Source organism: Meleagris gallopavo, chromosome 5 (assembly GCF_905368555.1).
Source record: "Meleagris gallopavo chromosome 5, MGAL_WU_HG_1.1, whole genome shotgun sequence".
NCBI classification, from domain to species: Eukaryota; Metazoa; Chordata; class Aves; order Galliformes; family Phasianidae; genus Meleagris; species Meleagris gallopavo.
The window spans coordinates 8,383,789-8,408,309 of record NC_139408.1 but is presented as its reverse complement, the minus strand read 5'-3'; the positions used below and the strand labels follow the sequence as shown (position 1 = coordinate 8,408,309).

At 38.3% G+C, this 24,521-nt stretch overlaps 2 protein-coding genes across 10 annotated transcripts in view; one reads left to right on the top strand and one right to left on the bottom strand.

The window, feature by feature from the left end:
- Window positions 1-15,040, top strand: part of AMPD3 (adenosine monophosphate deaminase 3) — a 31,997-nt gene extending 16,957 nt beyond the window's left edge. The window contains exons 9-16 of one of the 4 annotated variants that reach the window (XM_085224138.1): window positions 263-426; window positions 1,477-1,603; window positions 2,509-2,672; window positions 4,632-4,752; window positions 5,835-6,008; window positions 7,110-7,220; window positions 8,067-8,164; window positions 12,286-15,040. In XM_085224138.1, coding sequence (XP_085080264.1) covers window positions 263-426; window positions 1,477-1,603; window positions 2,509-2,672; window positions 4,632-4,752; window positions 5,835-6,008; window positions 7,110-7,220; window positions 8,067-8,164; window positions 12,286-12,334 — 1,008 coding nt within the window. In that variant the 3' untranslated portion in view covers window positions 12,335-15,040. Of the gene's footprint in view, window positions 1-262; window positions 427-1,476; window positions 1,604-2,508; window positions 2,673-4,631; window positions 4,753-5,834; window positions 6,009-6,233; window positions 7,084-7,109; window positions 7,221-8,066; window positions 12,220-12,281 lie in introns of those variants that run through there. The other 3 variants (XM_085224139.1, XM_085224137.1, XM_085224140.1) reach the window with 3 other exon arrangements.
- On the bottom strand, window positions 11,252-24,318 carry RNF141 (ring finger protein 141). 6 transcript variants are annotated; one of them, XR_004159818.2, is made up of 7 exons: window positions 22,998-23,197; window positions 21,438-21,546; window positions 20,205-20,386; window positions 17,251-17,358; window positions 15,511-15,805; window positions 12,853-12,924; window positions 11,252-12,634 (listed from the first exon to the last, which is right to left on the bottom strand). XR_004159818.2 is itself a non-coding variant. In XM_085224141.1 (6 exons), exons 2-6 carry the CDS (start codon window positions 23,138-23,140, stop codon window positions 15,655-15,657), a joined length of 693 nt encoding a protein of 230 aa, XP_085080267.1. In that variant the 5' UTR covers window positions 23,141-23,194; window positions 24,164-24,318; the 3' UTR covers window positions 13,142-15,654. The 6 variants fall into 6 exon arrangements, 3 of the variants coding, with proteins under 3 accessions (XP_085080267.1, XP_085080269.1, XP_085080268.1); XR_004159817.2 differs by having other exon boundaries at window positions 11,252-12,924; XR_793552.4 differs by lacking the exons at window positions 11,252-12,634; window positions 12,853-12,924 and adding an exon at window positions 13,142-15,395.
- Window positions 24,319-24,521: the final 203 nt, after the last annotated feature.

Below are 24,521 nucleotides of genomic sequence, written 5' to 3'. Positions count from 1 at the left end.
GAATATTGTCATGTAACTGAAAGTGGTACAGTTAGTTATACTTAAATAGCATTCTGGCAGAAGATTTACATATTTCTTTCTATTCCCCCCCCCACCCCAAGAAATAATTAAAAAATAAGACAGATGAGCAATTCCCTTTGTCTATAAAAAATGACAGTATAGAGTTATGCCTGATGTATAGAAAATATGATGGTAAATATACTACTGGCTGTTAATGATTTTCTGTGTCTGTGCTAAAGCAAATATATGTATTGTTCAATAGGAAGTAGCCCTTGAACTAGAAGAAAGTAAGTACCAGTATACAGAACCCCGATTATCCATCTATGGACGGTCTCCAGATGAATGGCTGAGCTTGGCAAACTGGTTCATTAAACATAAAGTCTATTCTCCTAATATGCGCTGGATAATTCAAGTTCCCAGAATCTAGTAAGTAATCAGAAGCTCTTAGTAACTGTAAGACTTTGAAATCATCCAAATTATTTGGTTTTAATTTCTGATATTAGATTAGATATTTCTGATTTTAGATGGCTTATAAACTGTCCCATAGTTCTATTTATAAACAGCAGCCTGGGTAATTTATTCTTGACCACTGCTGCAGTTCTGACAGTCTGGGGGTGGAGAAGGAGATGGAGTTTAAATGTACTCTTTATTCAGCTGTGAAGTGCTTTGAAATTTGAAGATATGAAAACCAAAAAATCACAACTGGATGAAATTGAGCTGCATTCAAAGGCAAGGTAAAATGCAACTCCATAGTTAAAATAAATCAACTCTCGAGTTTCACAAGGAAGTAGAAAATGCTCTGTAAAATCATTATTATCCAACTTTCTTCAGATCGATGTCTAAATGACAGTGAACTTAGAAACACAACCTGGATTGTTACCATTTGCAAGCTGTAACTGATACCAGTATTTACTAGTTTTTAAGCATCCGCTGGGACTTTAGGTCCTTTATGAAAAGGCTTGTGTTTCTAATACTCCATATTGTAGCTAATATAGTCTCCCATGATAATTTTGTTAGCCTTCATGGCTGAACTTCATTTTTTGAAAATCCACAGCTGGAATATGAGTAGAGAAAGTGCTGTCACTAAACCAAAAAGTTTTACTTTCATTTAGAGTAAGTTACACCTTTGGAAAACAGATCCTCGTGAGGGGTGATTCTTTATGTCCTTTTGTAGTACTTGAATTGCTGTAAGAGAAGGTGCCATTCTTCTTGAGATGACATCTACCATTGCATACTGTCTCTATTTTTGGAGCACTTGGGAGCTTCAGCAGAGCCTGGATGAAGCAGAGCATCAGACAGTGCAGGGAACAGAGCACAGAGACAGTTCCTGCCCTGACATAAACTTTAGATTTCTCAGTCTTGGCAGAACTGAAGCATTAGCATATAAATAGAAATAAAAGGATATGTATGAAAACTGAGGAAAAATATAAGCTGATGACAGAATAGTCACAACTGTGTGTATTTTTCCCCCTTCAGTGATATATTTAGGTCAAAGAATATTCTGCCTAGTTTTGGAAAGATGTTAGAGAACATTTTTGTGCCTTTGTTTGAAGCAACAATCAATCCCAAAGACCACAAAGAATTACATCTTTTCCTCAAATATGTAAGTATGCTTGCATTTTCTGTCTTAGGTCCTGTGCTACTCAACACAGCTGTTGCCAGACAGTAAAAGAACCTTTCTCCTTGATAGTACACCTATTGTTGTTTTAAAACAACTCAGCAACTATTTATTTGTCTTCCCAGAATGTCTAAAGCGTTCACGTGATTTTGTGCAGAGGGAACATCCTAACCTGGGATATGTACTTTCAGCTTGCATCTGGGACTCGCCTCCAAAAATGAAGCAACTGAAGGGAAATGACTGTAGATCCTGATGGGGTTCAGGAGAGATGTGGGGATGTAGCTGCTGGGACTTAATTAAGAGAGACATTTCTGAATGCACTCCAGATCAGAACTTAAGATTTCTTGGGAGCTTCTGGCCTTCTGCTGCTTTTCAAGTAGAGAGCAGATGAGTTTGAAGAATTATAACGTGTATCTAAGTGAATTTGAAAGGCCTTGTTAAAGGCTTTTTTGCGCTTCAGGGCTTCTTGTTTGTTTCAGAAGATGCAGGAAGCTTCCTTAGGAATTTCTTTCTCTTTTCTCCTCCCCCCCCTACTGTTCTTCTCTGTTAACATTGGGGCACTTCAGAACAGCATAGCATCAATGGCAGGACTTCTTTTTTGCTGTTTGCTTATTTTCCTGCAAAACAGGAGGAATGTGCCATGTTCATGCTTCTTGTGAGCCTGTACTTCTGCATACCCTGCTTCGTCCTAAGACAAGTTTCTGGAGCAAGAGTTGCTCTTTGAGTGATGCTACAGAGATAACACGATTGCCACTGTCTGCATGATATGGTAGGAAGGCAGAACAGAAGGACGTCTAGCTAGCATGATGAAGGAAATAAAGAGGACTATATGCTTTGTGCAGAAGCATCCTTGTTGGCTTCACTAACTCCTGTGAATCTTCTCCCACCAGGTGACTGGCTTTGACAGTGTTGATGATGAATCCAAGCATAGTGGCCATATGTTCTCTGATAAAAGCCTTAACCCTGACCTCTGGACCAGCGAGAAGAATCCCCCATATAGCTATTATTTGTATTACATGTATGTCAACATCATGTTGCTAAACAACCTTAGGAAGTAAGTAGTCATTGTTCTTTGTTATGCATTTTCAGAAAGAAAAATCAATTGGTAATCTTGGTCTTGATGCAAATTTGCAACTAGCTTGAACATCTTTGCAAGCAATGGTTTGCTTGAGGAGTTTTAAAGAGTCCAAGAGGAATATGTGATTGATTTATTCTGAAAACGTTAACTGCAGACAGAACTCAAATGAAATACTCAGAAGCTGTAAAAGTATCAGATTAATATTTTCATTTCATATCTGTGCATAACTTTGTTTTGCGAATTTCTTAAATCTGACTATATCAAACAAAACAAGAAACTCCGCAAAACTGACATTGTTGGCTCAGAGTTGCAGTGGATTTCCAGATTTAACATATCCTTTTGTAAATTGTTATCTCCTGGTGATTTGAGAACAAAGTTGCATTGTGAAATGTTGGTAGACAAAGGAAGTCGTAATTATAAACCACACCTCTAGCTAACTGACTTTAAGATGCTTGCTGACTCATTTGGTTTTACCACTTCTGATAGCAATGTCTAGGCAAGTAATGTGGAGGTGTATCATAGTGAATATGAAATCATGACTGTGAAACAATTTTGGCATTGGATCAGTGAAGCCTGAAATTCAACCTGAGGTTATGTTCCTGAGTTTATAGTTGACTTGCTGGGTGATCTGCGGAACTGACTCAAATTGAGGCGCAGTGGAGTTAGCCATTGACATTTCACTTAACTTGCAAGGATTTGGTTCACTATTACTTATAACATGTTCTGCATTTTCTCAAACGAGGTGCAGAAATTGTCAGAAATTTGTCTTATTTAAATTTTTCCAACCAGATTTTATTTCTCCTCTCCACTGCTACCTGAAGCATTGTTTTTCTCTACCACTCTATGTAATCAAGGCTTTTAATAAAACAACCACCTTAGTCTGCCTTGTATTTGCAACAGGCCTTGTTAAATATCTGTTGAGTTGTGTCTTTTCCTTTACAGAACTAAAATTGTCGTTCCTTCCTCCTGCTTGCTCTACATTCTCTTTAGTGTATACTTTTTTTTTCTTTCCAAAACAGAGATCTGGCAGAACGTACGCATTTGTTTTTTACCTACAAATCATTTGAACAACTGTTTGAAAATCTCCCTAGATAATCATAAAATCATCTTTACAGCTAGGTGAGATATTGAAACATCTCATCAGTGAGTCAGTAGAACTGTCCACCCTGTTGAACAGACTAAGTATTTGAGCCAATCCGTTCTGGTTTACAGTTCTGGCAATATTAACAAAATTAGCAAGGATGGATTACATCCTCCAATCCTCTTTTAGGTGAAACATTAGTGAGCATACTTCCTCAATTTGCTTTATAATCCTGCAGCCCTTGTTGAAATTCAGTTTTGAACACCTCTGAAGATCGCTGGACACTGTATAAACAAATAAAAGATTTATAGAAAATGTAGTGTCTAGAATGGTAACTAACACTCTGAGATCATCTCTATGCTACTGAGGTTTTACGTTACACCAAACTTCGTGAGGTGGCAGGTTGACATCATACTGGGAAGTGTTAGTTACTTTTGGCAATAAGCTTCTAATTCTTCCCTTGATTTTTTTTTTTTTTTTTTTTTTTTTAAATGTAGCTATTTTGCAGCTAAAGGCTGCATCAGTTCACTTAACTTTCCATCTGCCAGTTCCCTGGACTGCAGTCAGTTCAGTAGGTGCTCACCCAATAGTGAACACATGGCTAAGAGAGATGTAACTGGGAAAGTAAAGAAGAAACACACAAATACATCAGGTAATGGAAGGGGCTTGGGTAGAGGGACCTGCTGTATTAGACAGCGGCTCATTGGGCTGGTATCTAGGCATGATAGATATCACAATACACTGTAGTGTATATTTTTAATTTGTTTAATTTCCTGTATTAATGATAATTATCTGCATATCCGGTGAAGTACAATAAATTTCTTTTAAGTGGGACTTGCTTTTCATTTGCTCAGGGAAAGAGGCATGTGTACTTTCCTGTTTCGACCTCACTGTGGAGAAGCTGGTTCTATCACACATCTTGTGTCAGCCTTTCTGACAGCAGACAACATTTCTCATGGACTGCTCTTGAAGAAGGTACTGCTTGCATACTCATCTAAACTGATCACTGTCTGCTTATAGCAGTCACCAAATTAGCTTTATCTAGACAGCCACACATTAACTTTCTTAGCATGGAAGAGTTCTTCACTTTGATTAGAAAGGAGTGAGCTGAGCTCAGGAGTGAGCTCAGCTTCCTACTTCTTTGAATTTTCCAATTGGCAGCCCTGTTCATGGAAAAGTTCATTAATTTTGTTATTATTTGTATCTAGAGTAATTGGATCATTTGATCACAAAATTTAACATAGCTATATAATATAGTAATATTTTATATACAACTGGATTGTTGTAGCTAGGACAAACGCTATACCTGGCCTATCAGTAAATAACCATCACACAAATCTCATCTGCAGGCCACTTTTTTTGCAATTAAAATAATTGGTCAGTGATTGGCAGGCTTGCAATGAGATCATTGCAATTCTTTTCAAAAAGTTATCGTAAGTTTTGCCTGAAGTCATTTCTGATGTAATGCTCTGAACCACTGATTCCCAAAATGAGACAGACATAAAGAAAAGTAGTACCTGACCCAGAGTATTTTCCCATTCACTCCTGCTTAGCCTGGTGGGATAACGTGGCATAGCAGACAGGTTCACTGGTTGGTTAGGCCAAAAACAGGAATGAGTAAAGATGAGGTGACTATGCATGATTCAAATTAAACTCTTCAAATTGGTCTGCAGTTTTGAAAATAGCACATTGCTTAGCTGTTCTGATACGTCTGTTATTATCTGTGACTTCCAGCTTTTGGGGGAGGTGGAGATACACTGCTAGGATCAAATGCAGCACTCTTACTAGTTATATACAGTTTTGAATCTGCAGTAAAGTCAGCACAAGTTTAAAGACAAGACTGCAGATGACTTTGAAGAATGTAAATTATTACTGTAAAGATCAGTAACAATTTATAATTTAGACACTTAAACCTGAAAAAATTCAGCGTAAATGTAACACATTTTGGTTTTCATCCTCCCTCTGTCATGTTATTCCACTTTCTCCAAGGGAAATTTTTTTTTTTCTTCCCACTATCCCATAGTAACACTAACTGCTGGTTGTATTTTATTTTGCAGAGTCCTGTCTTGCAGTATCTTTATTATCTTGCACAAATTCCCATTGCCATGTCTCCACTTAGTAACAACAGCCTATTCCTGGAGTACTCAAAAAATCCACTACGGGAATTCCTACATAAGGGACTTCATGTCTCTCTCTCTACAGATGATCCTATGCAATTTCATTACACAAAGGTAAGAATTGCAGAAATCACTTGTCGTTTGAAATTGGCAATAGTACTATGCAGGTCCAGAATGACCTGAAATCTTTTATATAATTGCTTAGGATGTAAAGTTTCATGTCTTTTAGTCACTACATTCATTGTTCTTCCTCATTCCCAGTCTACTACTCACTGTTAGGTTTCATAGGGAAATGTCTGATTTCCTAATTATGTTTCTTTTGTACTCTTGCCTCTCCAGTGTTGGCTGTTGAAGTATAGAATGAAGGATGAGGCTGGAGGGAGGTTTGAGCCTTCATAAACAATCCTCTAGAGTGCCAGGAAAGTCGTTTCCTTACTAATAAATGTGGGGAAGTACATTACAAAATTACCACGTGGAGTCTCTGAAGATCACATAAGCTGTATGCTCGGTGAACTGAAATTAATTCCTGCCCTTGTGTAGCCTGGCAGGACAGAAATACCTGGCCACTGCTTCCCATGATGCCTTGAGTTTGTGATCAGCACTGACATAATATATGTTGTGCCTCACAGTGGCCCATCCATTGCTCAAGTGTCTGAGTTCTGAGGATGAGCCAAGCTCTTGTGTGCTTTGTCCAGGCTTGCCCATGACATGTCTTTGCTAGAAAAGACAGAGAGCTCTGGGGGGGACTTTCTGCATGGAAGGGCATCTGAATTATATGTAGTGTGGACCTCCTCAGCTGTGACAGCCCTCTAGAGTCAGACCCAACACCCTTCTTGTAGGGGAGGTCAGAAGTGAGAAATTGCCCTGCTGTCTGTCTATATAATGTGTCCATGAAAGATTTAAGATTTAAGACTGGGTTCTCCAAGGTTTCTATAAACCCTGAGATCTCATTTGTAATTTGATACAGAATGCAGGCTGCAATTTCTTAGGTTGAGATGACTGGATTCTCAGTATCTATGAATTATTAAGTCACCCTTTGCAAACTAGAAATGAACAGTCCTTTTCATTAATAATAGTAACATTAAGTCTTAAGCCTTTAAGTTTTCACAGCTATCTAAAGAGCATGTATAAATTCCTTAATTAGTAATGAGTACATATCCACATTGACACCTTATTTACATATCATTTGATACTAAACATATTTTGGTGATACAGGAAGCACTCATGGAGGAATACGCTATTGCAGCCCAGGTGTGGAAACTAAGTACCTGTGACTTATGTGAAATAGCAAGAAACAGCGTGCTACAGAGTGGACTGTCAGATAAGGTAATTGGGGCAGAAAAGCTTTCCTTTTTGGTGAATGGTAGGGTGAGTAAAAAGAGAGAAACTAGCAGTCTGAAAATTGGAAAGTAGGTCTTTATGTGACGTACTTGTGCACATCCCTATCTTCTTTTCCCTGAATACTTGCAAAAGATCTGCTACGCCTCACATTAAAAAAGTATTAGTTGCATTTTCCTCATTAGCTTTAGTTTGGAATTTCCCAAATGTGCAGAGACTAGGTGCCTGTTTATACTCATTTCTCCCTCCACTCCCAAATCTTTAATCCTTTGGATGATATCCCTCTGCCAGTAATTTTATGTCTTGCAATAAGTAAAAATAATCTGCCTGTCATTAAGCAAGACATGCTTTTCGCTACCAAGAACTACTACAAAAAGTGTTATATTTAGATATGTAGTCATATTATGTTATTTCCTAAAATCCACAGCATGCTCTCTAAGATTTATTTTAGAGCATCCTCTCTTCCAAGTCCCTTTCAAACATTCCTTTCAAGAAATGTGAAGGGGCTTTTCATGTATGTTGTTTTGTTTCTTGCAGTATTCTCTAGTGACAACTACTGATTTTCCTCAAGTAAACTTCTAACTAACAAAAGAAACCTAAGTCTCTTTTTTTGACCTCTCCTTTGAAAGATGTCGTAGAAAAGACTGAATGCTAGCACAAGGATTTATACTGACCTTAAAATCTCCAGAGGTGATTAAGAACCTGATGTAAAGGTCAATGACCAGCTGGTTAAAGTTGCTCTGTTCACTTGCACTGGACTCATTCAACTATATATTCAGTTATGTAATAAATCAAAGCATTTGAACTGACTTCCTCCTTTAATCCTGTTCACAGGAAAAACAGAAATTCTTAGGGGTTAACTACTGTAAAGAAGGGCCGGAGGGAAATGACATTCGTAAGACAAATGTTGCACAGATCCGGATGGCCTTCAGGTACGAGACGCTGTGTAATGAACTTAGTTTCCTGTCTGATGCTATGAGAACAGACGAGATTTCGACATTGTCAGAGTAGTTACAAGCTCAAATAAGCCACAGCATTTCACTCCCAAGCAGAATGAGATGCTAAATAGTATCGAATCATCTGTTGTTGACGCTACAAAGAAATACCTGAACAATATGGAGAAAAATAAGAGTATGGGAGGTAAACAGCATTTGCTGTTATCTTTTACTGCATTATTCTCATTGCAAAAATGTCAGTTTCTCCAAACAGTAGGCTTTGTAAGACTGCTGTAAATATATGCAAACTAAGAATCATGTATTATTTGTTTCATAGTGTCTTAAATGTGCACTATATTGTAGCTTGCAAAACTATAGAGTATTCATAATGCATCCGTGAGATGCATTTTAGGATACTGCAGATGCTGAAAGAACACACACACCCGTTTTTGTCTCATAGCAATCCTGGCATTTACCACTTGGAATTTGAACCCTTTATTCGATAGCAGATTGTACAGGGTGTGTAATTTTGAGGCTGCCCCCTCATTTATGATTTTTACCTTAACATTTCAGCAGTTAAACTGGAAAACAATAAAACTCAAAACACAGTAGTCACATTTAATGACCATTTAATTACTTCTTGTTGTCATGTAGGATGGCTGCAAATAACAGCAGACTAAATGTTTTTAATCTTAATATGTACAAAACATGGTGACAAAATCATCACTATTGTACACTGTAATAACAAGTGTAATTACATTATGAAAGCTCTGCATTGTAGGTTAAGAACATGTTTTTATTGCTTTTTAATCAGAGTATGCTGGTTTGCCAATTCAAATTGTTTGGAAACTTATGAGATAATTCTGGCTGCATGTAAAGAGAATTTTTTTTTACTTGAACAAAGGAAGTGTTCTTATGAATCAGCAGTAGAAACTCCAGACCTGGGTTCTGGTCCTACTTCTGATGTCTTTTTACAGATTTGTGTTAGTTTGTATTTTAGTCAATTACAGAGATGAATGAGAAGTCACAAACTGTCTATTTATACAGAAGCGAGCTAGGTAATTTTTAGTCATTTTATGTTAAAACATTTTATTTATGATGGAGCAGATAGTAAAATATAACTATTGTGCATCTTTTTTTTCCCCAATTTGAATACCCTTCTTAAGACAAAGTATTTCTTCACTCAGAAGGGAATAAAGGTAATAAATATCACATAATAGTATCTTCATATTGTAGGAACTGTAGGTAGATTCATGCAAAAAGGAAAAAAAAAAAAAAAAAAAAGACTTGAAGGCTTATGGATAAGCAGAGAGAGAGTGCCAATGCCTGTAAGTCCAAAACTGAAGTAATTAATCTGAAGACCTATAGTCCCTAAGATAGGATGGTAACCCTACAGTTAGAGACCTGCAGGGAGGTTACAAGTCTTAGAACAGAATAAATGCAGAATTAAAGTGTAAAAAACATTTCAACAAATGCTAAGCCAATTAAGTTTCACGCCACTTAGGTTTCTTAGGCCAAGGCCTTGTCCTGCATACCTACACCCATCCTTTCAGAAGCTGACCAGGTCTCACTTCCCCTTGTAAATGCAGAAGGAAGGAATGCTGGTGATATCACCAATACTAGACACCTCAGTAATGGCATAAACGTAGGTATTTATTGAAAGAAACACTCTCCTCAGGCTGTAGGAGTGCTGCAGGTAGTGTCCTAATTAGATTGTTCTCGAGCGGGGAAGCACAACAGTACTCAATATGAGTGATCATGCTTCCCTTTATTGTTGCACACATAGGTTTATATAGGCTTCCAATACACATGTATTCGCTTACTGCTGGTGCACAACATTGGCTGCTAGGTGGGCTGCTCAGCCTTAACCAATGCTCAGTCAGCATTCACCCCTGTGCTGCTAAACCAGTTTACTTGTCAGCCCCCCCCACATCCACAGAGCACAGCTGCAGATGTGGGCCCGCTGTTTACATGCTGCCCCAAGGACATTGTGACTCCTATCTAACTCCTAGTATTTTCTCATGGTATGCACTCTGTGCCGCTGCACCAGCTATGCTCGTACATATTCTCATGGCTGCTCTGCTCTTGCAGCCATTCCCCAACATAGGAGTGGAAAGCAGTACCTTCAAGGACAATTTCTGATGTACCTGCTGTCCTGAACAGTGGTTGCATGAAGGAAGGATTCCCTATTATCAGCTACAGCTGTGCAGCCATGGAAGAGCCCCATAAGAAATTAACCTGAAAAAAGACCTTAGGAAATAGCCTGGAAGTACAGCTTCTACAGGGAGCCCCGGAGCACAGGAACAGACTTCTGGCCATCCAGGGGGCTGCAGTGCTGGCAAGGCTAGAAGAGGAATTCTGATCCAAAACAAGGTTTCAGACAGATGGTGGGAGATTTGCTGTCAGCCCTTCAGCCATCTAGCTTAATGTCTGCAGTATTCAACTGGTGCCATTTCTGACACTCCTAGTGCAGCTAGAAATCCTGTGAAGCAGTGCTATACTGCTCAACTCTGTAACATAAGGTTGTTCTAAGGTTATAGTCAGCAACACCTATTGGCCTCACTGTTAGAGATTTTAGCAGCTCACATAATGCATTATCAGGATCTGAGAATGTAATTTTGGCCTGAATAGTGGTTCCAATCTTTTGACTACATAAAATGGAGAAGTGTTCTCTTCATTAGTACAGCTTCCTAGTAAGTTTCTATAAGAAGTGTTATTTACCTCAGTACCTCTATCCAGTCTGAGTAACATGCTTTTGAGAATTCTACTTTTAAGTATTTTTGATCTCATAACCATTGCTTTACTTGGGCTGTTTCACCTGTGGATTGCCGTTAGTGTGTCTCTTGTTTGTCATTTATATTTCCTAAGTTTTTTTTTTTTTTTTTACATTATACCAAACTCCTCTATGTTTAATACCTTTCCAACTTCCCTTACCTCAAGAACATCAAGTTCTAACATGTTGGTAGCTCTCTCAAAAAACAAAAACAACAACAAAAAAAACACCAACCCAAAAATAAACAATAAAGCAAAACCAAAGTTAACAAAACAGAACAATTTAAATCGTTGTTAAAATCCAGATTGCTCTAACAATAGCAACACTACCAAACAAGTGACCGTTAGCACAAATTCTCTTTTTGGTGCATCCCTGTTTGCTGCTTTTAACAACACATTGAGCTAAGTGTTATATTTAGGGAAACAGAGCCATATTCTTCCAAGCTTCCATTGCTACATCCCTTTCTTGATTATCTTTTACTTACACAAATGTTACTGATTCTCAGGGTCAGTTCTGGAACTTGAGCTTTTTTAAGTTGCAGTTTTGTTCCAATGCCTGTTTCAAACAACCTTGCAGTCTTAGGATATGCATGTAAGAACAGATCCACTGTTGAAGTGTTAATGTCATCTGAATTAACTGCTGTACACATTTACTCAAGTGCAAGATTGGGCAAACTGCTGTTGTTATATTCCTCAGACCACGTTAAGATCTGACTGGGTTACACCACAGTTTGTTTTGCTTACACAAAAAAAAAAAAGAAGGGGAGTAGATGAGCATTGCTGAAGGTGGTGATTTGGTGGTGGGTGGGTCGGATGCTTCAGAATGGCAGAGTATCCTATTTCCTCATCATTTCACCAGTGTTAATATTCAAATGTTATTCAAGACTTCCTTAAATCTAGTAGCTCAGAGCATTTTACAGTTTCACCTAAAATGGTTAATTATGGCTTCTTGATATTTAAAACATACCAATTTGAGCCATTTTTAGCGATGCTCTTCCATTCTCTTATAGTACTGTAGCAAACTTAAGGCACTTACTCTGCTACTGGGTAACAGATTGTTCCTCACACCATGCCTGTCTTACCTTCTCATATACAACATTGTTCTTTACTTGTGGCTAAACCTTTCTATTCTAGTTGCCGAGTTAACATATCAATCTGAAAAAAGGTGGGGAGGGATGTCTGTAAAAAAATGCTTTTTCCTCCTGTGCCTAAGTTAAATGATGTTTATCATTGGCTCTTGTGGAAGCATAAAACATTACACAAATAAATGATAAAGAATATATTAGGATTTGTGTGTGTGGATGCGTCTCAATAAAACTGTATCTGCTCTAACATTTTTAAGATAGTCTACGGAGGTTTCTGATCCAGGATTCGGTGGGACACAAAGTGTTTTAAACCTACAACACAGACCTTCCAGAGGCTGCCTGCTGATTCCAAAACTGATGAATATAAAATCATATACAGAATGACCTTGAAAAAGAAAGATATGTAAATATGCCACTTACATCTACAGAAATAACGTGTATGTTATATTGATTTGGCACCTCATCTTAAAACACAGTAAATAGAAGTGTTTGTTAATTCAAGTAAACCTACCTCTTGGTGCCTCTGTCACGTGGTGAGTTCTGACATTTTTAATTTCCTCATCTGTTACCAAATTTCTCATCTGACTTCCAAAGATGATAACCCCAGTAACTAGGCAGAGGAAACATTTACATTAATGATGCACTTCAATTCATGCAGAAAAACAAAACAAACAACAGGAAAAATATGGTAAGAATTTTCCAACAATAGCATCGTTAAGTTTTAAAATATCAGAAACACAATGGAATAACTTGTATAAAAAGTAAATGATAATACCCTAAAAAAAAAAAACAAACCACCTCTCCCCCCCAAAACTGCTCAGTGCTGACCTTCCAGGACATGCAGGTATACTTGTCTCCATCACTGCAGAATGTTCCAATTTATTTATTTAGAGAAAAAAACTATTGAGAAAAAGAAGAAAAAAAATTGGGGTGTGTCTTTATGCTGAGGTACATGTAACCTACCTTCCTAACGTTACACTTATAAGTTAAAGAACATCAGACTCACAGACACATTTAACCATACCAATTGCACAATAAAATTGCATTGAGATTATACTTACACAGACTTCTGTGCTGTTAAGGCTGAGAAGTTCCTCAAGCTTGAGAGACTACGATATTTCGTTCAAAGTAACTTTATTGCACAATTCATACACAAATTTTAATATGCTGAAATGTCCTTAGCTATTAAGACAATCTACAATGCTTAAATTACAATTTCACTTTAAATCTGTAAGAAATCTTCACTTTAGTACAAGAAACGTCAGTATTAATGCTCCCCCTCCACCACTTGAAGGTATTCATAGTGATTCCCATTTTAAGGTCTAGCTCCTGGAACCCACTGCCATGCCCCCGCTCCCGCTGCTGGGACTCCTTTCTAAAGCTGTTTGCTAGATGTAATATTTCAGCCAAGGAAACACCACCAAATTACTGAGTTTTCAGTGTTATGGTATCTACTGCCCCATATAACATACAGTACATTTGACAAGGCACACATTACCTACATCACAACCATGTGACTTATAAGCAACTTAATTAAGAAAGCTGTACAGAATACAAAGTTTACTTTTCACTATTTGATTAATTTTTGCATCATTTTATATAGTACTTGCAAGTGTCATTATGCTACAAGTAATCTGCATTAATTACAAAATTACATTGTAATAAGTTCATGTAAGTTCTCAGCAGAAAGTTAGCTTATAAAAGCTCAGTTCAGAAGTATAATTTTCAAAAGACTTGAAAAATAAAGTTAGCTTGATGCATACTTAGATGCTTTTTCTGTTCCAGCAATATAAAAAACACCTTAAAAATTCCAGTGTTCTGAATATGGATTAATGCAAGCTCAGAAAGCAAACAGGAAACAAACTGGTGCGTGATTAAGAATATCTGCAAATATTTTAGTGGAAAATCCCTGACCATGATTAGTTTTCAGCCCAATCAAGCAGTCCATACATTTTCTGAAGAATATCTCATTGACATCAAAGGATTAACAAAGGAAAAAATAACTCTCAACTATATACATTCATAAACTAATTTATAAACAGTTAAATAGAGACTTACACATTTTGCTATCTTGGCTTTTAGATGATACAATAAGAGTACTCAAATGGGTGTCATATGCTGCTAACAGGAAATAAAATAGAGAAATTCCCAAGATTTGGTAGCTGACGTGATTAAATTATTTTATAGCAGCCAATTAAAACAAATAACCTGAATATGCATATCTAGGTGTGCACACGCCTTTTAGTTGAGAGTTATTCCCCGACAAAAGGCCTTAGTCCTATAGCGTCATCAAATTTAAACAAGTATTGCAATTAAGGATCCAGTCTTTAACTGGGCTATATTTATGCTGATATGCCCTAAAATGATACACTGGAGTATTTCTCCCTCAACAGTCTCAAGATAAAAGAGTAGTCTGTGTTAATATCAAAAATAGATATATTCATTCTCTACAATAGCAGTTGGTTTCCACAACGTTATGGAAGCCAAAAGACTTCCGAATACTAATGATGACCATTTGTTTTAGAGTCTATTAGCTCTTCTAAGATTCAACTCTGCTAGACAAATACATTGCTGTGCTCCAGTTCGATGTCCCTTTCCACATGTGTAACTCGATGTAAGTCATGTAATGTGACACAACTATCATCCAAGTAGAAGATTCTCTCTGCTACATAAAAGCATATTGCACTTGTAGAGATACAGCACAGCACGTCAGATTATCACCTTGCAATCCTCAGTATTTCTCATTTCACTGCTTTGAAATCTCACAGGAAGCAAATAATACCACAGCACCAGACTAAACTACAACTTAACTGCTAATTAGAATAAAGTCACTCCTTCAGATATGCCTAATGCTTAAAAATAATTCTGGCTGTTCCTGATCAAAAAATATAGGAAGTGATTTCCTTTTTTAGGATTGTCTGTGAAACTGTTTAATGTTTTCAAGCTAATGAGACCATGCTAAACATCAAATTGAAAAAGAGATTACCTGGTTAGAATAAAGGAAAATGCACAAGTACATTTACACAGATGGCTACAGCCTCCAAAACAGATTTTAAGTAATTAATTCTAAAACTTGTAGCAGATCAAACAGAAATTGTTATCTGTAAACACTAAAAAAACCATGTAGCAATTGGCAAACTGAAGAATAGGTAGCACACTGTCTTTCAAGTTTCAGCAGGAGAATTCCAAATAAGTAATAACTAGTCCTAGCTCATCTTTATTCATATTTGTCATGAATCTAAAAGGGACCGCTGTGAAGGATAAGTCCAGTGAGGTCAATCCATCTGGTGTGGTGCATCTTTTGCAGCAGTACACTGTGATGTTCAAACAGCAGTTAGCAGTTGTAGCTGCGCTAGGACAAGTAGCTTCATCTAGTAGTCAAAATGTTAAGATCAAAAGTTATTGTTAAAATAACCTTTGCAAATGTTTAAAGGTTTCACTGAAAGTACAGCTTAAGACTGCAAACACATATACTGGCTCACATACCATGTGTCTTACAAGTGTAATGCAGATTCACAGTAGCCAAGAAGACTTAAGACAGACTACAGATGAACGACAAGAGGTAAAGCCAGACGTTCGTGACAACAAAAGCTTCAAGTACTTCTACTCTTGGCAGCTTGTTGGTCAGTGTCAGGGCCTGAGAGGCTGGCCCACCTCATCTACCATGTTAAGGATGTAAGTAGCGATATCATCCTCTGTAGGTGCATCTGAAACCACCCAAGAATCACCTGCCCCAGTTACTTGGCGACGGCAGACAGGACAGCTCCTGTGACGATCACTCCTGTCAGAAAGCCAGAGAAATGAGGATTTTTCATTTGTGATCTCCTTCTGGCCAAAAAAAAAGCCCCCACTTCAACAAACACCACCAACAAATCACCAACAACACAAACCAACCCAGTGAGAACTTCAATCATCGCATTCATTGGATGAGACCTCCGGAATCCTTCTTTTGTTTCAGATTTTTTTTATGAGGAAGACTGGCCAACAAATCTGAATGCAGCTCTAGTTTTTGAGTAATAAATTGTGGTGTCAGGCTCTTCGGTTACTCAGAAACATTTGTGCTCAGATAAAACAATATATCTAGTAACCTGCCATAAGGTTTAAATTGAAGACCATAGTCTAAACTCCAAACTCTTCCTATCTTTAGATATTTAACTAAGGTGCATCAGAAACCAGTCCCTATAAGCTTCCTCTGCAGAACTCTTTTCCTGGGTCAGTCAGCCCACTGAAATTCAGAATTGGCCCCTCAGAGACCCATCACCTCCCCCTACTAACTCAGGAGTCCAAAGCAATTATGCCTCTAAACTGGTAGACTGTTACTCGCCAAGCAAAGAACAGACAAACTTCAGAGATTGCATACTAGAAAGGAACAGTGTAACTGGAACATGCATCAGCCATAGTGGAATATAATCTACTCTCCATCAAGGTAGTTAAACTAAGCTTTGCAATGCTGATAGATTTTAAAGCATTTTTCTAGAAAGACAGATGACTGACTATTCACAAATCCACTCATTTTTGCTGTTTTTTCTTATGCGAACATGCTATTACAAAAATAACTTACTTGGTAAGCCTCTGAGAAAGCCACAAAACAAAATTCTTGTGTGTTATATGACTTAAGTGTAAAATCATTTGTATTAACTACTCAAAAAAGTCTAACCAAGAAAACTCATACTTAATGCTGGACTGCCAGAACACAACAAAATCCCTGCAGGTCGTCTGTGTGGCCAGTGGAGAGCGCTGCACTCCTACAGAAAGCAATTTCTGTTTCCCAACTGATGTGTCAGATGCAGAAGCTGAAAAGCTGGTTTGGTTGAAGAATGAAGCTAAGCATATATCTTAAGAGATGTTATACATAAATTCCAAAGTGCTGCTATTAAGAATATTTTCCTAGAGAAACTGATATATTTCAGTTACCAAATAGGGTATTTGCTTCAAAAATCCCTTTGATAGGTATCCCCCAGTAATAAGATAGTTCAACTTGCCTTCACATTTGCATGCTAACTACTGATTTTTTTTCTCCAAAAAGCAGCTTTTTGGGATGTTGTGAAGCACAACAAGTCACCATCAGCATATGCCCTGTTTTTGTTAGGTTCCAAGCAAAATTACAATGACCTGTAATTAAATATTAAATTGTACGCCAACTAAGGAATTTGTCAGACCAAAATGAAACAAGTCTTATACACATTGCATACTATAAAATGATAAATAATCTTTAATATGTATTACCATTTATCAATGCACTTCTGGCAGAAACTGTGAGCACACGGCAAGATCAAATCAACACGTCCATCCATGCAAATGCAACATTCATCTTCATCTGTCGGCTGTTTAAGCCTGCAGAAGAGAAGGCAGTGTTTTCTATCAGACAACAGATAAGTTTCATGTTTGTGCTCTAGTAAAAATACTAGTTACTATATTTTGCATCAAAATTACTGACGGACAGCCCAGAATGCCTTATCCTCAACGATGATGTAATTTTTTGGATGGGGCAGTTATGTCATCCCAGCCCATGTCAGCAGACATAGCCTCAAGCTACCAGCAAACAGCAGCAACTGAACTAGACTAAGTTAGAACATGCCATTTATTTTTTTGGTCATCTTGTACTTTTGGTGTTGCAAAGGGTTATGCAAATTCTTCTCCATTTCAACAAGAGAACTGTAAGTTGTAACTATTACAAAGCACAGGAGTGAGCCAAAGAATAGAAACACTGTTTACTCTAAAGGCAGGACAGGACAACAATCTGCCTTCCTCTCACAGACTGTGAGGCTGAAGTATTTCAGAACGAACTTTGTCAGACTGGCAAATGTGACAAAAGTATGCATCTTAAGAGGACTCACCACTATAACGCATGTTTGCTAATTTCACATGCCATCAAAATGCCAAGAGAAAAACTATTCCATGGATAGAAAAGAATAGTTTTAGCTTGCAATACATTCCCTATGATTGTTCCTTCAAATTAAGATAATCTCCCAGGCTAGTTTTCCAGTTAAAATTTCATGTGTTCTTGGAACAGAGGAGAGTTCAAAACTTAAATCCCTCACTGGGACAGACATTTACATTTTATCCATCTGCAACTTTTTCAAGTAATGGATATCTGTATCTCAAGTTCATAAGAATAGTATCTTGAATATCTGCATCAACAAGACTTCTCAAGCATGAGGAGGTATACCAAATCCTCATTTTCCACTGATCTGGACACGTAAATATTTATGCATTTACAATCAAGTCTGACAGATGACAGCAGAGAGGCACTCTGACAAAATGGTGTCTGACATGGTAGCAGATGAAGCAAAGGTATGTCACTGAATTCCTCCAGATGGAAAAAATGGCACCCTCTGACATTCATCAACGCTTGCTAAACATTTATGGAGACCAAACAGTGGATGTGAGCACACTGCTGTGGTGGGTTGTGTGTTTCAGCAGTGGTGACTGTGACGTAAAAGACAAGGCAAGTTCCAGATGGCCATGCACAGGAGTCATGCCACAAAATGAAGAGCATCTCAATCAGCTTATTGGTGCAAATCAGCTAATGGTGGTGTCTGTGTAGAAAATTATTGTTTTGTAGCTGAGAATTTGCTCTGTCAAAAAGTGTTATTGTGCTCTTTGTAGTTTCCAAGGAAATAAATATGAGGCATTAGTTTCCGAGCAACCAACGTATAAGAATGATAAACTAAGGAAATGCTTGTCTCTTCATTAGGCATAAAGCAGTTATGGATATTTTGGAATAGGAAGTAATGTTCCGCAGAAATAAGGTATTATTCCAGTGGAAGAAGTTCAGATAAGAAGGAGAATGAAACAGATAATATTTGTTATATTTGGTTAGTGACAGCCAGTTCTAGAGCTGAAGAACATCTAAGGATTAACAGAGTTTAGGCAAACTGGAGGATATCACAGAAAAACAATCAGAAATCCTAGGTGTAACACACTTGATGTTTTAGCCTGTATTTTTCTGAAAGACTTGAAAGCTTGGATAAAATACAATTGGAAAATACCAGCTCACCGAATTGCAGCATACTGTTATCATATTAGAAAAGTATGTTCAATTTTTCAGTATTACTGCATCAAAAAAATGAAGGCTACAAACATCTCCATCTTAAAGTCTAAAAATGAAACTAACCCAGCAAACCTTGTATCTATTCACTGACTTTAGTAAAATAGAATTTGTTTTGCATAACCATCTGGTTTGTTGTTATGGCTTGTTTTAAGTAAAAGGCTATTTCTAGATATAAGCCAAGACAATTCATATTTGAGAAAGAGTAGAAAAATACACTCTTTCCTCAACATGCCCAAAATTGCTATCTGATTCCAGCATTTTATTATCTCAACAGCTAATAATTAAAGATTATATGTTCCCAAACAAGAGAAACAGGAAATTAAACAAGAAGAGCACATTCTGCAGTCCCCTGACTGAAAAAAAACAAAACAAAACAGTGGGCTCTATGTATTTAATAAGAGAAACACTGACTCTCTTCTCAATCTAACGGCTGGCATATAACACTCTAAGCAGTGTCAGCAACTCCACCTTACTTAGGAATGAGTTAGAACTAACTCAGAAAGTTAAAAGTAAGGCACTACTGTTCCACATAGGGAAAGGGTGAGAAGCTTCTTGCTGTTCAGTTCAGTTTGAGCTGAAGTTATTGCAGGTGTTGACCTCAGTCTTTTACTTTTCCTCTAGCGAACAAAGCAGGATGTCAACATGTGTGAGACAGTTCACATTTTTCCAGTCTTGCAAGATAAATTATTACTGCAGTTGATGAGTTTCTAGTGGCAACAGATGGGAACTTTCACATGCCAAAATGTAGAAGAGGAAGAGAAAGTTTAAGTGGAACAATAACAAAATCCGTTTAAACAAACACTGTCAATCCTTTAGATTTGTAGCTGCAGCTGATTCCATTTCCTTCTGTTTCCTTATTCAGGAGGTTCAGCATATACTATGCTTATTATTAAAACTGACCACTAAAATGACTGTTCTGAAAGCTAAGGTATAGTAGTGCCAGCAGAATTTCAACAGAATATACTGCAGTTCTCTTGATAGAAGAAATATGCTATTAATGTTAGTGGGACAGACTGCATCAGCCAAGCTCTCTCAGTGTTGATCACCGAAGGTTTCTACTTCAGATTTTATATAGAACTTTAATGATATTTATGCTGTAACTGTGGTCAAAAGTATATCAACATACCTTCCCATCCATAAGCTGGCCTGGGATGATGACACAGATGTCAAACTCTCAGCAGCTTCTTCAGAAGTACCACTTTGCCCAAGAACCCCTGCTGCTTGACTGGTGATGTCTTTATAAAGTTGAACAAACTGATACAAGTTCAAGATTCTTGAAACTTCCACGATGCCACTTGTTTTATTTATCTTAAGAAATAAGAATTGTTTACAGTTATATATCAGATTTTTATTGGAAATTGTTCAAAATTCTTTTTATACGCTGCAGTTCTCATGACAGTAGCCACCTAAACTGCAGCCTGCTTTGGCAAGAATTAACATCTGCGAACACAGCTCTTCTTTGTCTTCTTATGAAAAATATCGCAGTTATGACTACATTTCTAGGAGAAGACAATTATGTTCATTGCTCAAATGGATTAAGGTGTAAGCAAGAAGTGACCTAATGCCTAAAAACTGTGTTAATCTTAGAACACGAATAGAACAATCAGTCATTTCACATTTCAGCTTAAAATAGCCTGCAATGGTGGCTGCCTTAATGAAAACTAAAAGCAAACAAACTTGCAAGTTCTTAGTTTCAAACAAAATTTGAGAGTTGGCTTGGCTGTAACTGCACATTAACAGTGCTCTCTGGCTTCAGGATTGTTTAAGGATGTTATCTGATAGGATACAGAGGGGAAAAATCTCCTTACTACAAAGAACAGCCTTAATAAGTTTTGTCAAGGTCCTCAAACTAATAGTTAAATATTTACATATATATTAATAAATACTATAAACTATTGATTAGTTCTGTAAGGAGTCAAGATACATACAGTTATGCTAGCTAAACCAATACTGTTTGAAATTGCTGGCAAACTTCACCCGTTACAGACCCAAATTTGCAGTTTGTTGTACTATTTGATTTTCATGTATCATAGACTGGTTTGAGTCAGAAGATAGTCTTTAAAGACCATCTAATCCATCACCACTGGACTCATCTCAAACTCATACGAATTTGTAATTAACAGGCTCTAAGTGCACCACAGAAGGATAATGCTACTTTAAGCTTAGTCATGAAAATGTTTTTGTTAACCTGCTTTTCACAGAAATGTAGATTTTAGACTCAATTTGTCGCAAATAATATCCTTGAATACATTGCCTGTCTCAAGTATATTAAAAGAAATCTAACAGGCATTGGATTTTACCAGTCCTCAACACCTACATACAACCCCTACAACCAAATTAAAATCGTCGGTAATCTTACTTTAGTACAGATTATCCGAACGACCACCTTCCAGAAAGCAGAAGAATCAGAACCAGGTTGCACTTCAAATAACAGATGTTTCTCTTGCCCAGAAGCTAATTTTGCAGTACTGAAATAAAGAAAAATCAGTCTAACGTCATGTGCCCAATCTGCAAAGATCAGCAAACTCAGTTACTATAGTATCCTCTATTGCTTACCCATGTGCTTTTTATTGTTTATCTTTGAAGGCATTTTATCAATACTGCCCAGAGACATGAAATTTAAGAGTAGTTGAATGACACGCTAAGATGGTTACTAAAGTATGACATTCGTTTCACTTTAAATTGCACAGTAAATCTCACAAAACACAAGCATCCTTGGCAGACTTTGTAATTCAAATATACTTTAACTGTTTACAACAACAATCACATAGTCTTGTCCAATCTAAAATAACTACTTCCTTATCATTTATGTAAAACAAATATGCAATTACCATCATATGCAGACAAGGCGTACTTTTGTTATATATACTAATAACAAAATAGTAAGCTTCAGGTGACCCCTGGTTTTCTGTTTTTTTTTTTTTAAATGGAACACAGACACAGTGGTCTATTTCACAAGAATCAAACAAATTATAGTATCTTCAGGTTGAAGTAAACACTGTCAAGAAATAAAAAACTTGAACAAGAATGGTATTTTAGAGTTAATTACACTGAAATATACTTAGATTTTCTTATGAAACATAAGGAAACATTCTGCAAAATTGATCTACCTAGAAGACAGCTGTCTGTTCTTGAAGATGCAAAAGTAATTCAAAAAAGCATGACGCTGTATAAGACAATTTCTAAACTGAATACAAACTCACATTACATTAAACAGTAAATTCTACCAAAACCCACATGCAACAAAACCCCTTTCAGCACATACTTCTTCAACTCAGCTCATTTTATATCATAAATACTGAGTGAGCGAAAACAACAACTCTGCTTTTCTATTCTTTTCTTTTTACTGGCAACATATTAGTGAAACAAAATGCAAGCTACAAAAACAAATGTTACTTATGCAGCCTTTTTTTGGGGACTATTTTGGCCGCTGTTTTCAAACAGTAAAAGACACATCTCATCTTTAAAGAGGAACAGCACTGCACATCCAGAGATGTGGGAGAAATGGTCACAAACAGTTCTGCCTCCAGTTCTACCTTCCCAGTGTTGCTGTACTGGCTCTTTACAGGGCTCATACTGCTACCTTCTACTACAAATGATAAGAAGAAAGGAAGCAGCACTGCATCTTTAGTTGATGGAGGATAGGGGCACAAGGGTGATAGGTGACTTGAACTAAAAGATATAGTAAATATTGACCTCTTCGGATCTTCTAAGTGTGAAGCAACACCAGCTGGAAAGAAAAGTGACTTTAAGAAGGAGGAATGACTTGGTCTAAGTGCAACTACAATCTTTATAAAAACTTTAAGATCCAAAGTAAACATCTGACAACGAGTTGGCTAGTTCTGACTTAGCACAGAGGAATACATTACATATAAGTTGTTTGTAAAACACGGAAAAAAGGAAACAAATTAAAACTTACACATCATTAAGTTCAGCTACTCTTCCTAGAAACTCTTCATAGGTTAGGAAACCACTTTCTTGAACCAAAGAAGCATGCTTTGCTACTTTTTCTGGCAACTTGTTCATTATAGTTTGTGTCTGGCTTGAAATCTGTTGACCCATAGTGAAGTTCTTCAACTCAGTTCCATGGAAAGTTCTCACTGACTTGTAAAGTGTCTGCTAAAAAGATGGTAGAGGGTTACATTTGAGTCTTCTATGGCTAGCTGCTCACATCTTTCTTTTCGTGTAAAGAGTTTAATCACCTGCTAACTAGACTATTCCACAGTTACACAATTTAACCAAATCAGAAAGAGCCAAATAGGAGAGACTGGAGTGTGGCATTACAACTCAAGAAATACATATTCCTTCTCATAAAGCATTCCTAGTATTCCACAGACATCACTTTCCACAGAGACTTTTCAGCACCATACAGCTATAAATACACCCAGCGAATATCTCAAGATTATGACGGCAACTTTTGTTTTCACTATTAAAAGAAGAAGTGCTGGTGAAAAAGACTCCGCTTTAGGATGCATTACTGTGCAGATGTGCTCAAGCCTCTCCAGTTTCAACCAATGTCACCATCCCTTTACCCCAGCATTTGTCACAAGGTTCCCTACACCTTCTGGTTCTGGAAGACTTCACCTGCTTCTGCCGCTCGCTCCCTTTCGCTAAACGTTAAGTGGGACTAACGTCGCGATTTCTCTTTGCTTCTTATTTTGAAGTGGCAAAGGCAGCCACTTCATTCTGCCTGCATGGTTTGGTGCTCGCTACATAAGCCATTAGTTTCACGTCTTCAGAGGACCGCTACGGACGGAGGCCTACAGCGGCCAACTGACTGCGGAATAACATCAACCTTAAGGACCGAACAGCCCGGCGACGGCCGCGCTGCAGAGCCCTTAGGAGAGGCATGACACAGGGACACAACCGCGCCCCACGGGCGCACAGCCGCAGGGAAACGGCCGCGCTCGCGCCAGGCCCGCGACGCTCCGTGCTGGAGGCGGGACTCTCCAGCCGTTCTCCGAAGGCGGCGGCGGCGCCCAGCCGCTCGCGGCGCCCACCCCAACGGCTTCCCGGTCCCGCCCCCGCGCTCGCACCCCGCACCCCCCCTCCTCTTCCTCCTCGGGACGCGGACGGCGACCTCACCCCGGCATCCCGGCATCCCGCTCGCCGCCTCCCGACGGCACCCCGGCGGGGCCGCACCCCGCGCCCGGCGTTCGGCGCAGGCGCAGCGTCTCCCGGCGCGCCGCGGTGACGCCGCGCTGCCTTTGGGCGGAAGGGGGCGCGAGGCCGGGCAGCGCGGCGCTCCGCCCGGAGGGCGTGGGAGCGGGAGGAGCGTGCGGCCGGAGCTCCTGACCCTGTGAGCAAGGAAACCGGGAAAACCAGCGACGGCCGTAAGCGATAAGGCGCTTAGGGACAGAAGTCCTACAACAGCCCCTAGAGGTCACCTGCATCCCGACGCTTCGAGTTGTAGTTCCAGAAATCGCGTTCCGTCTGTCATTCA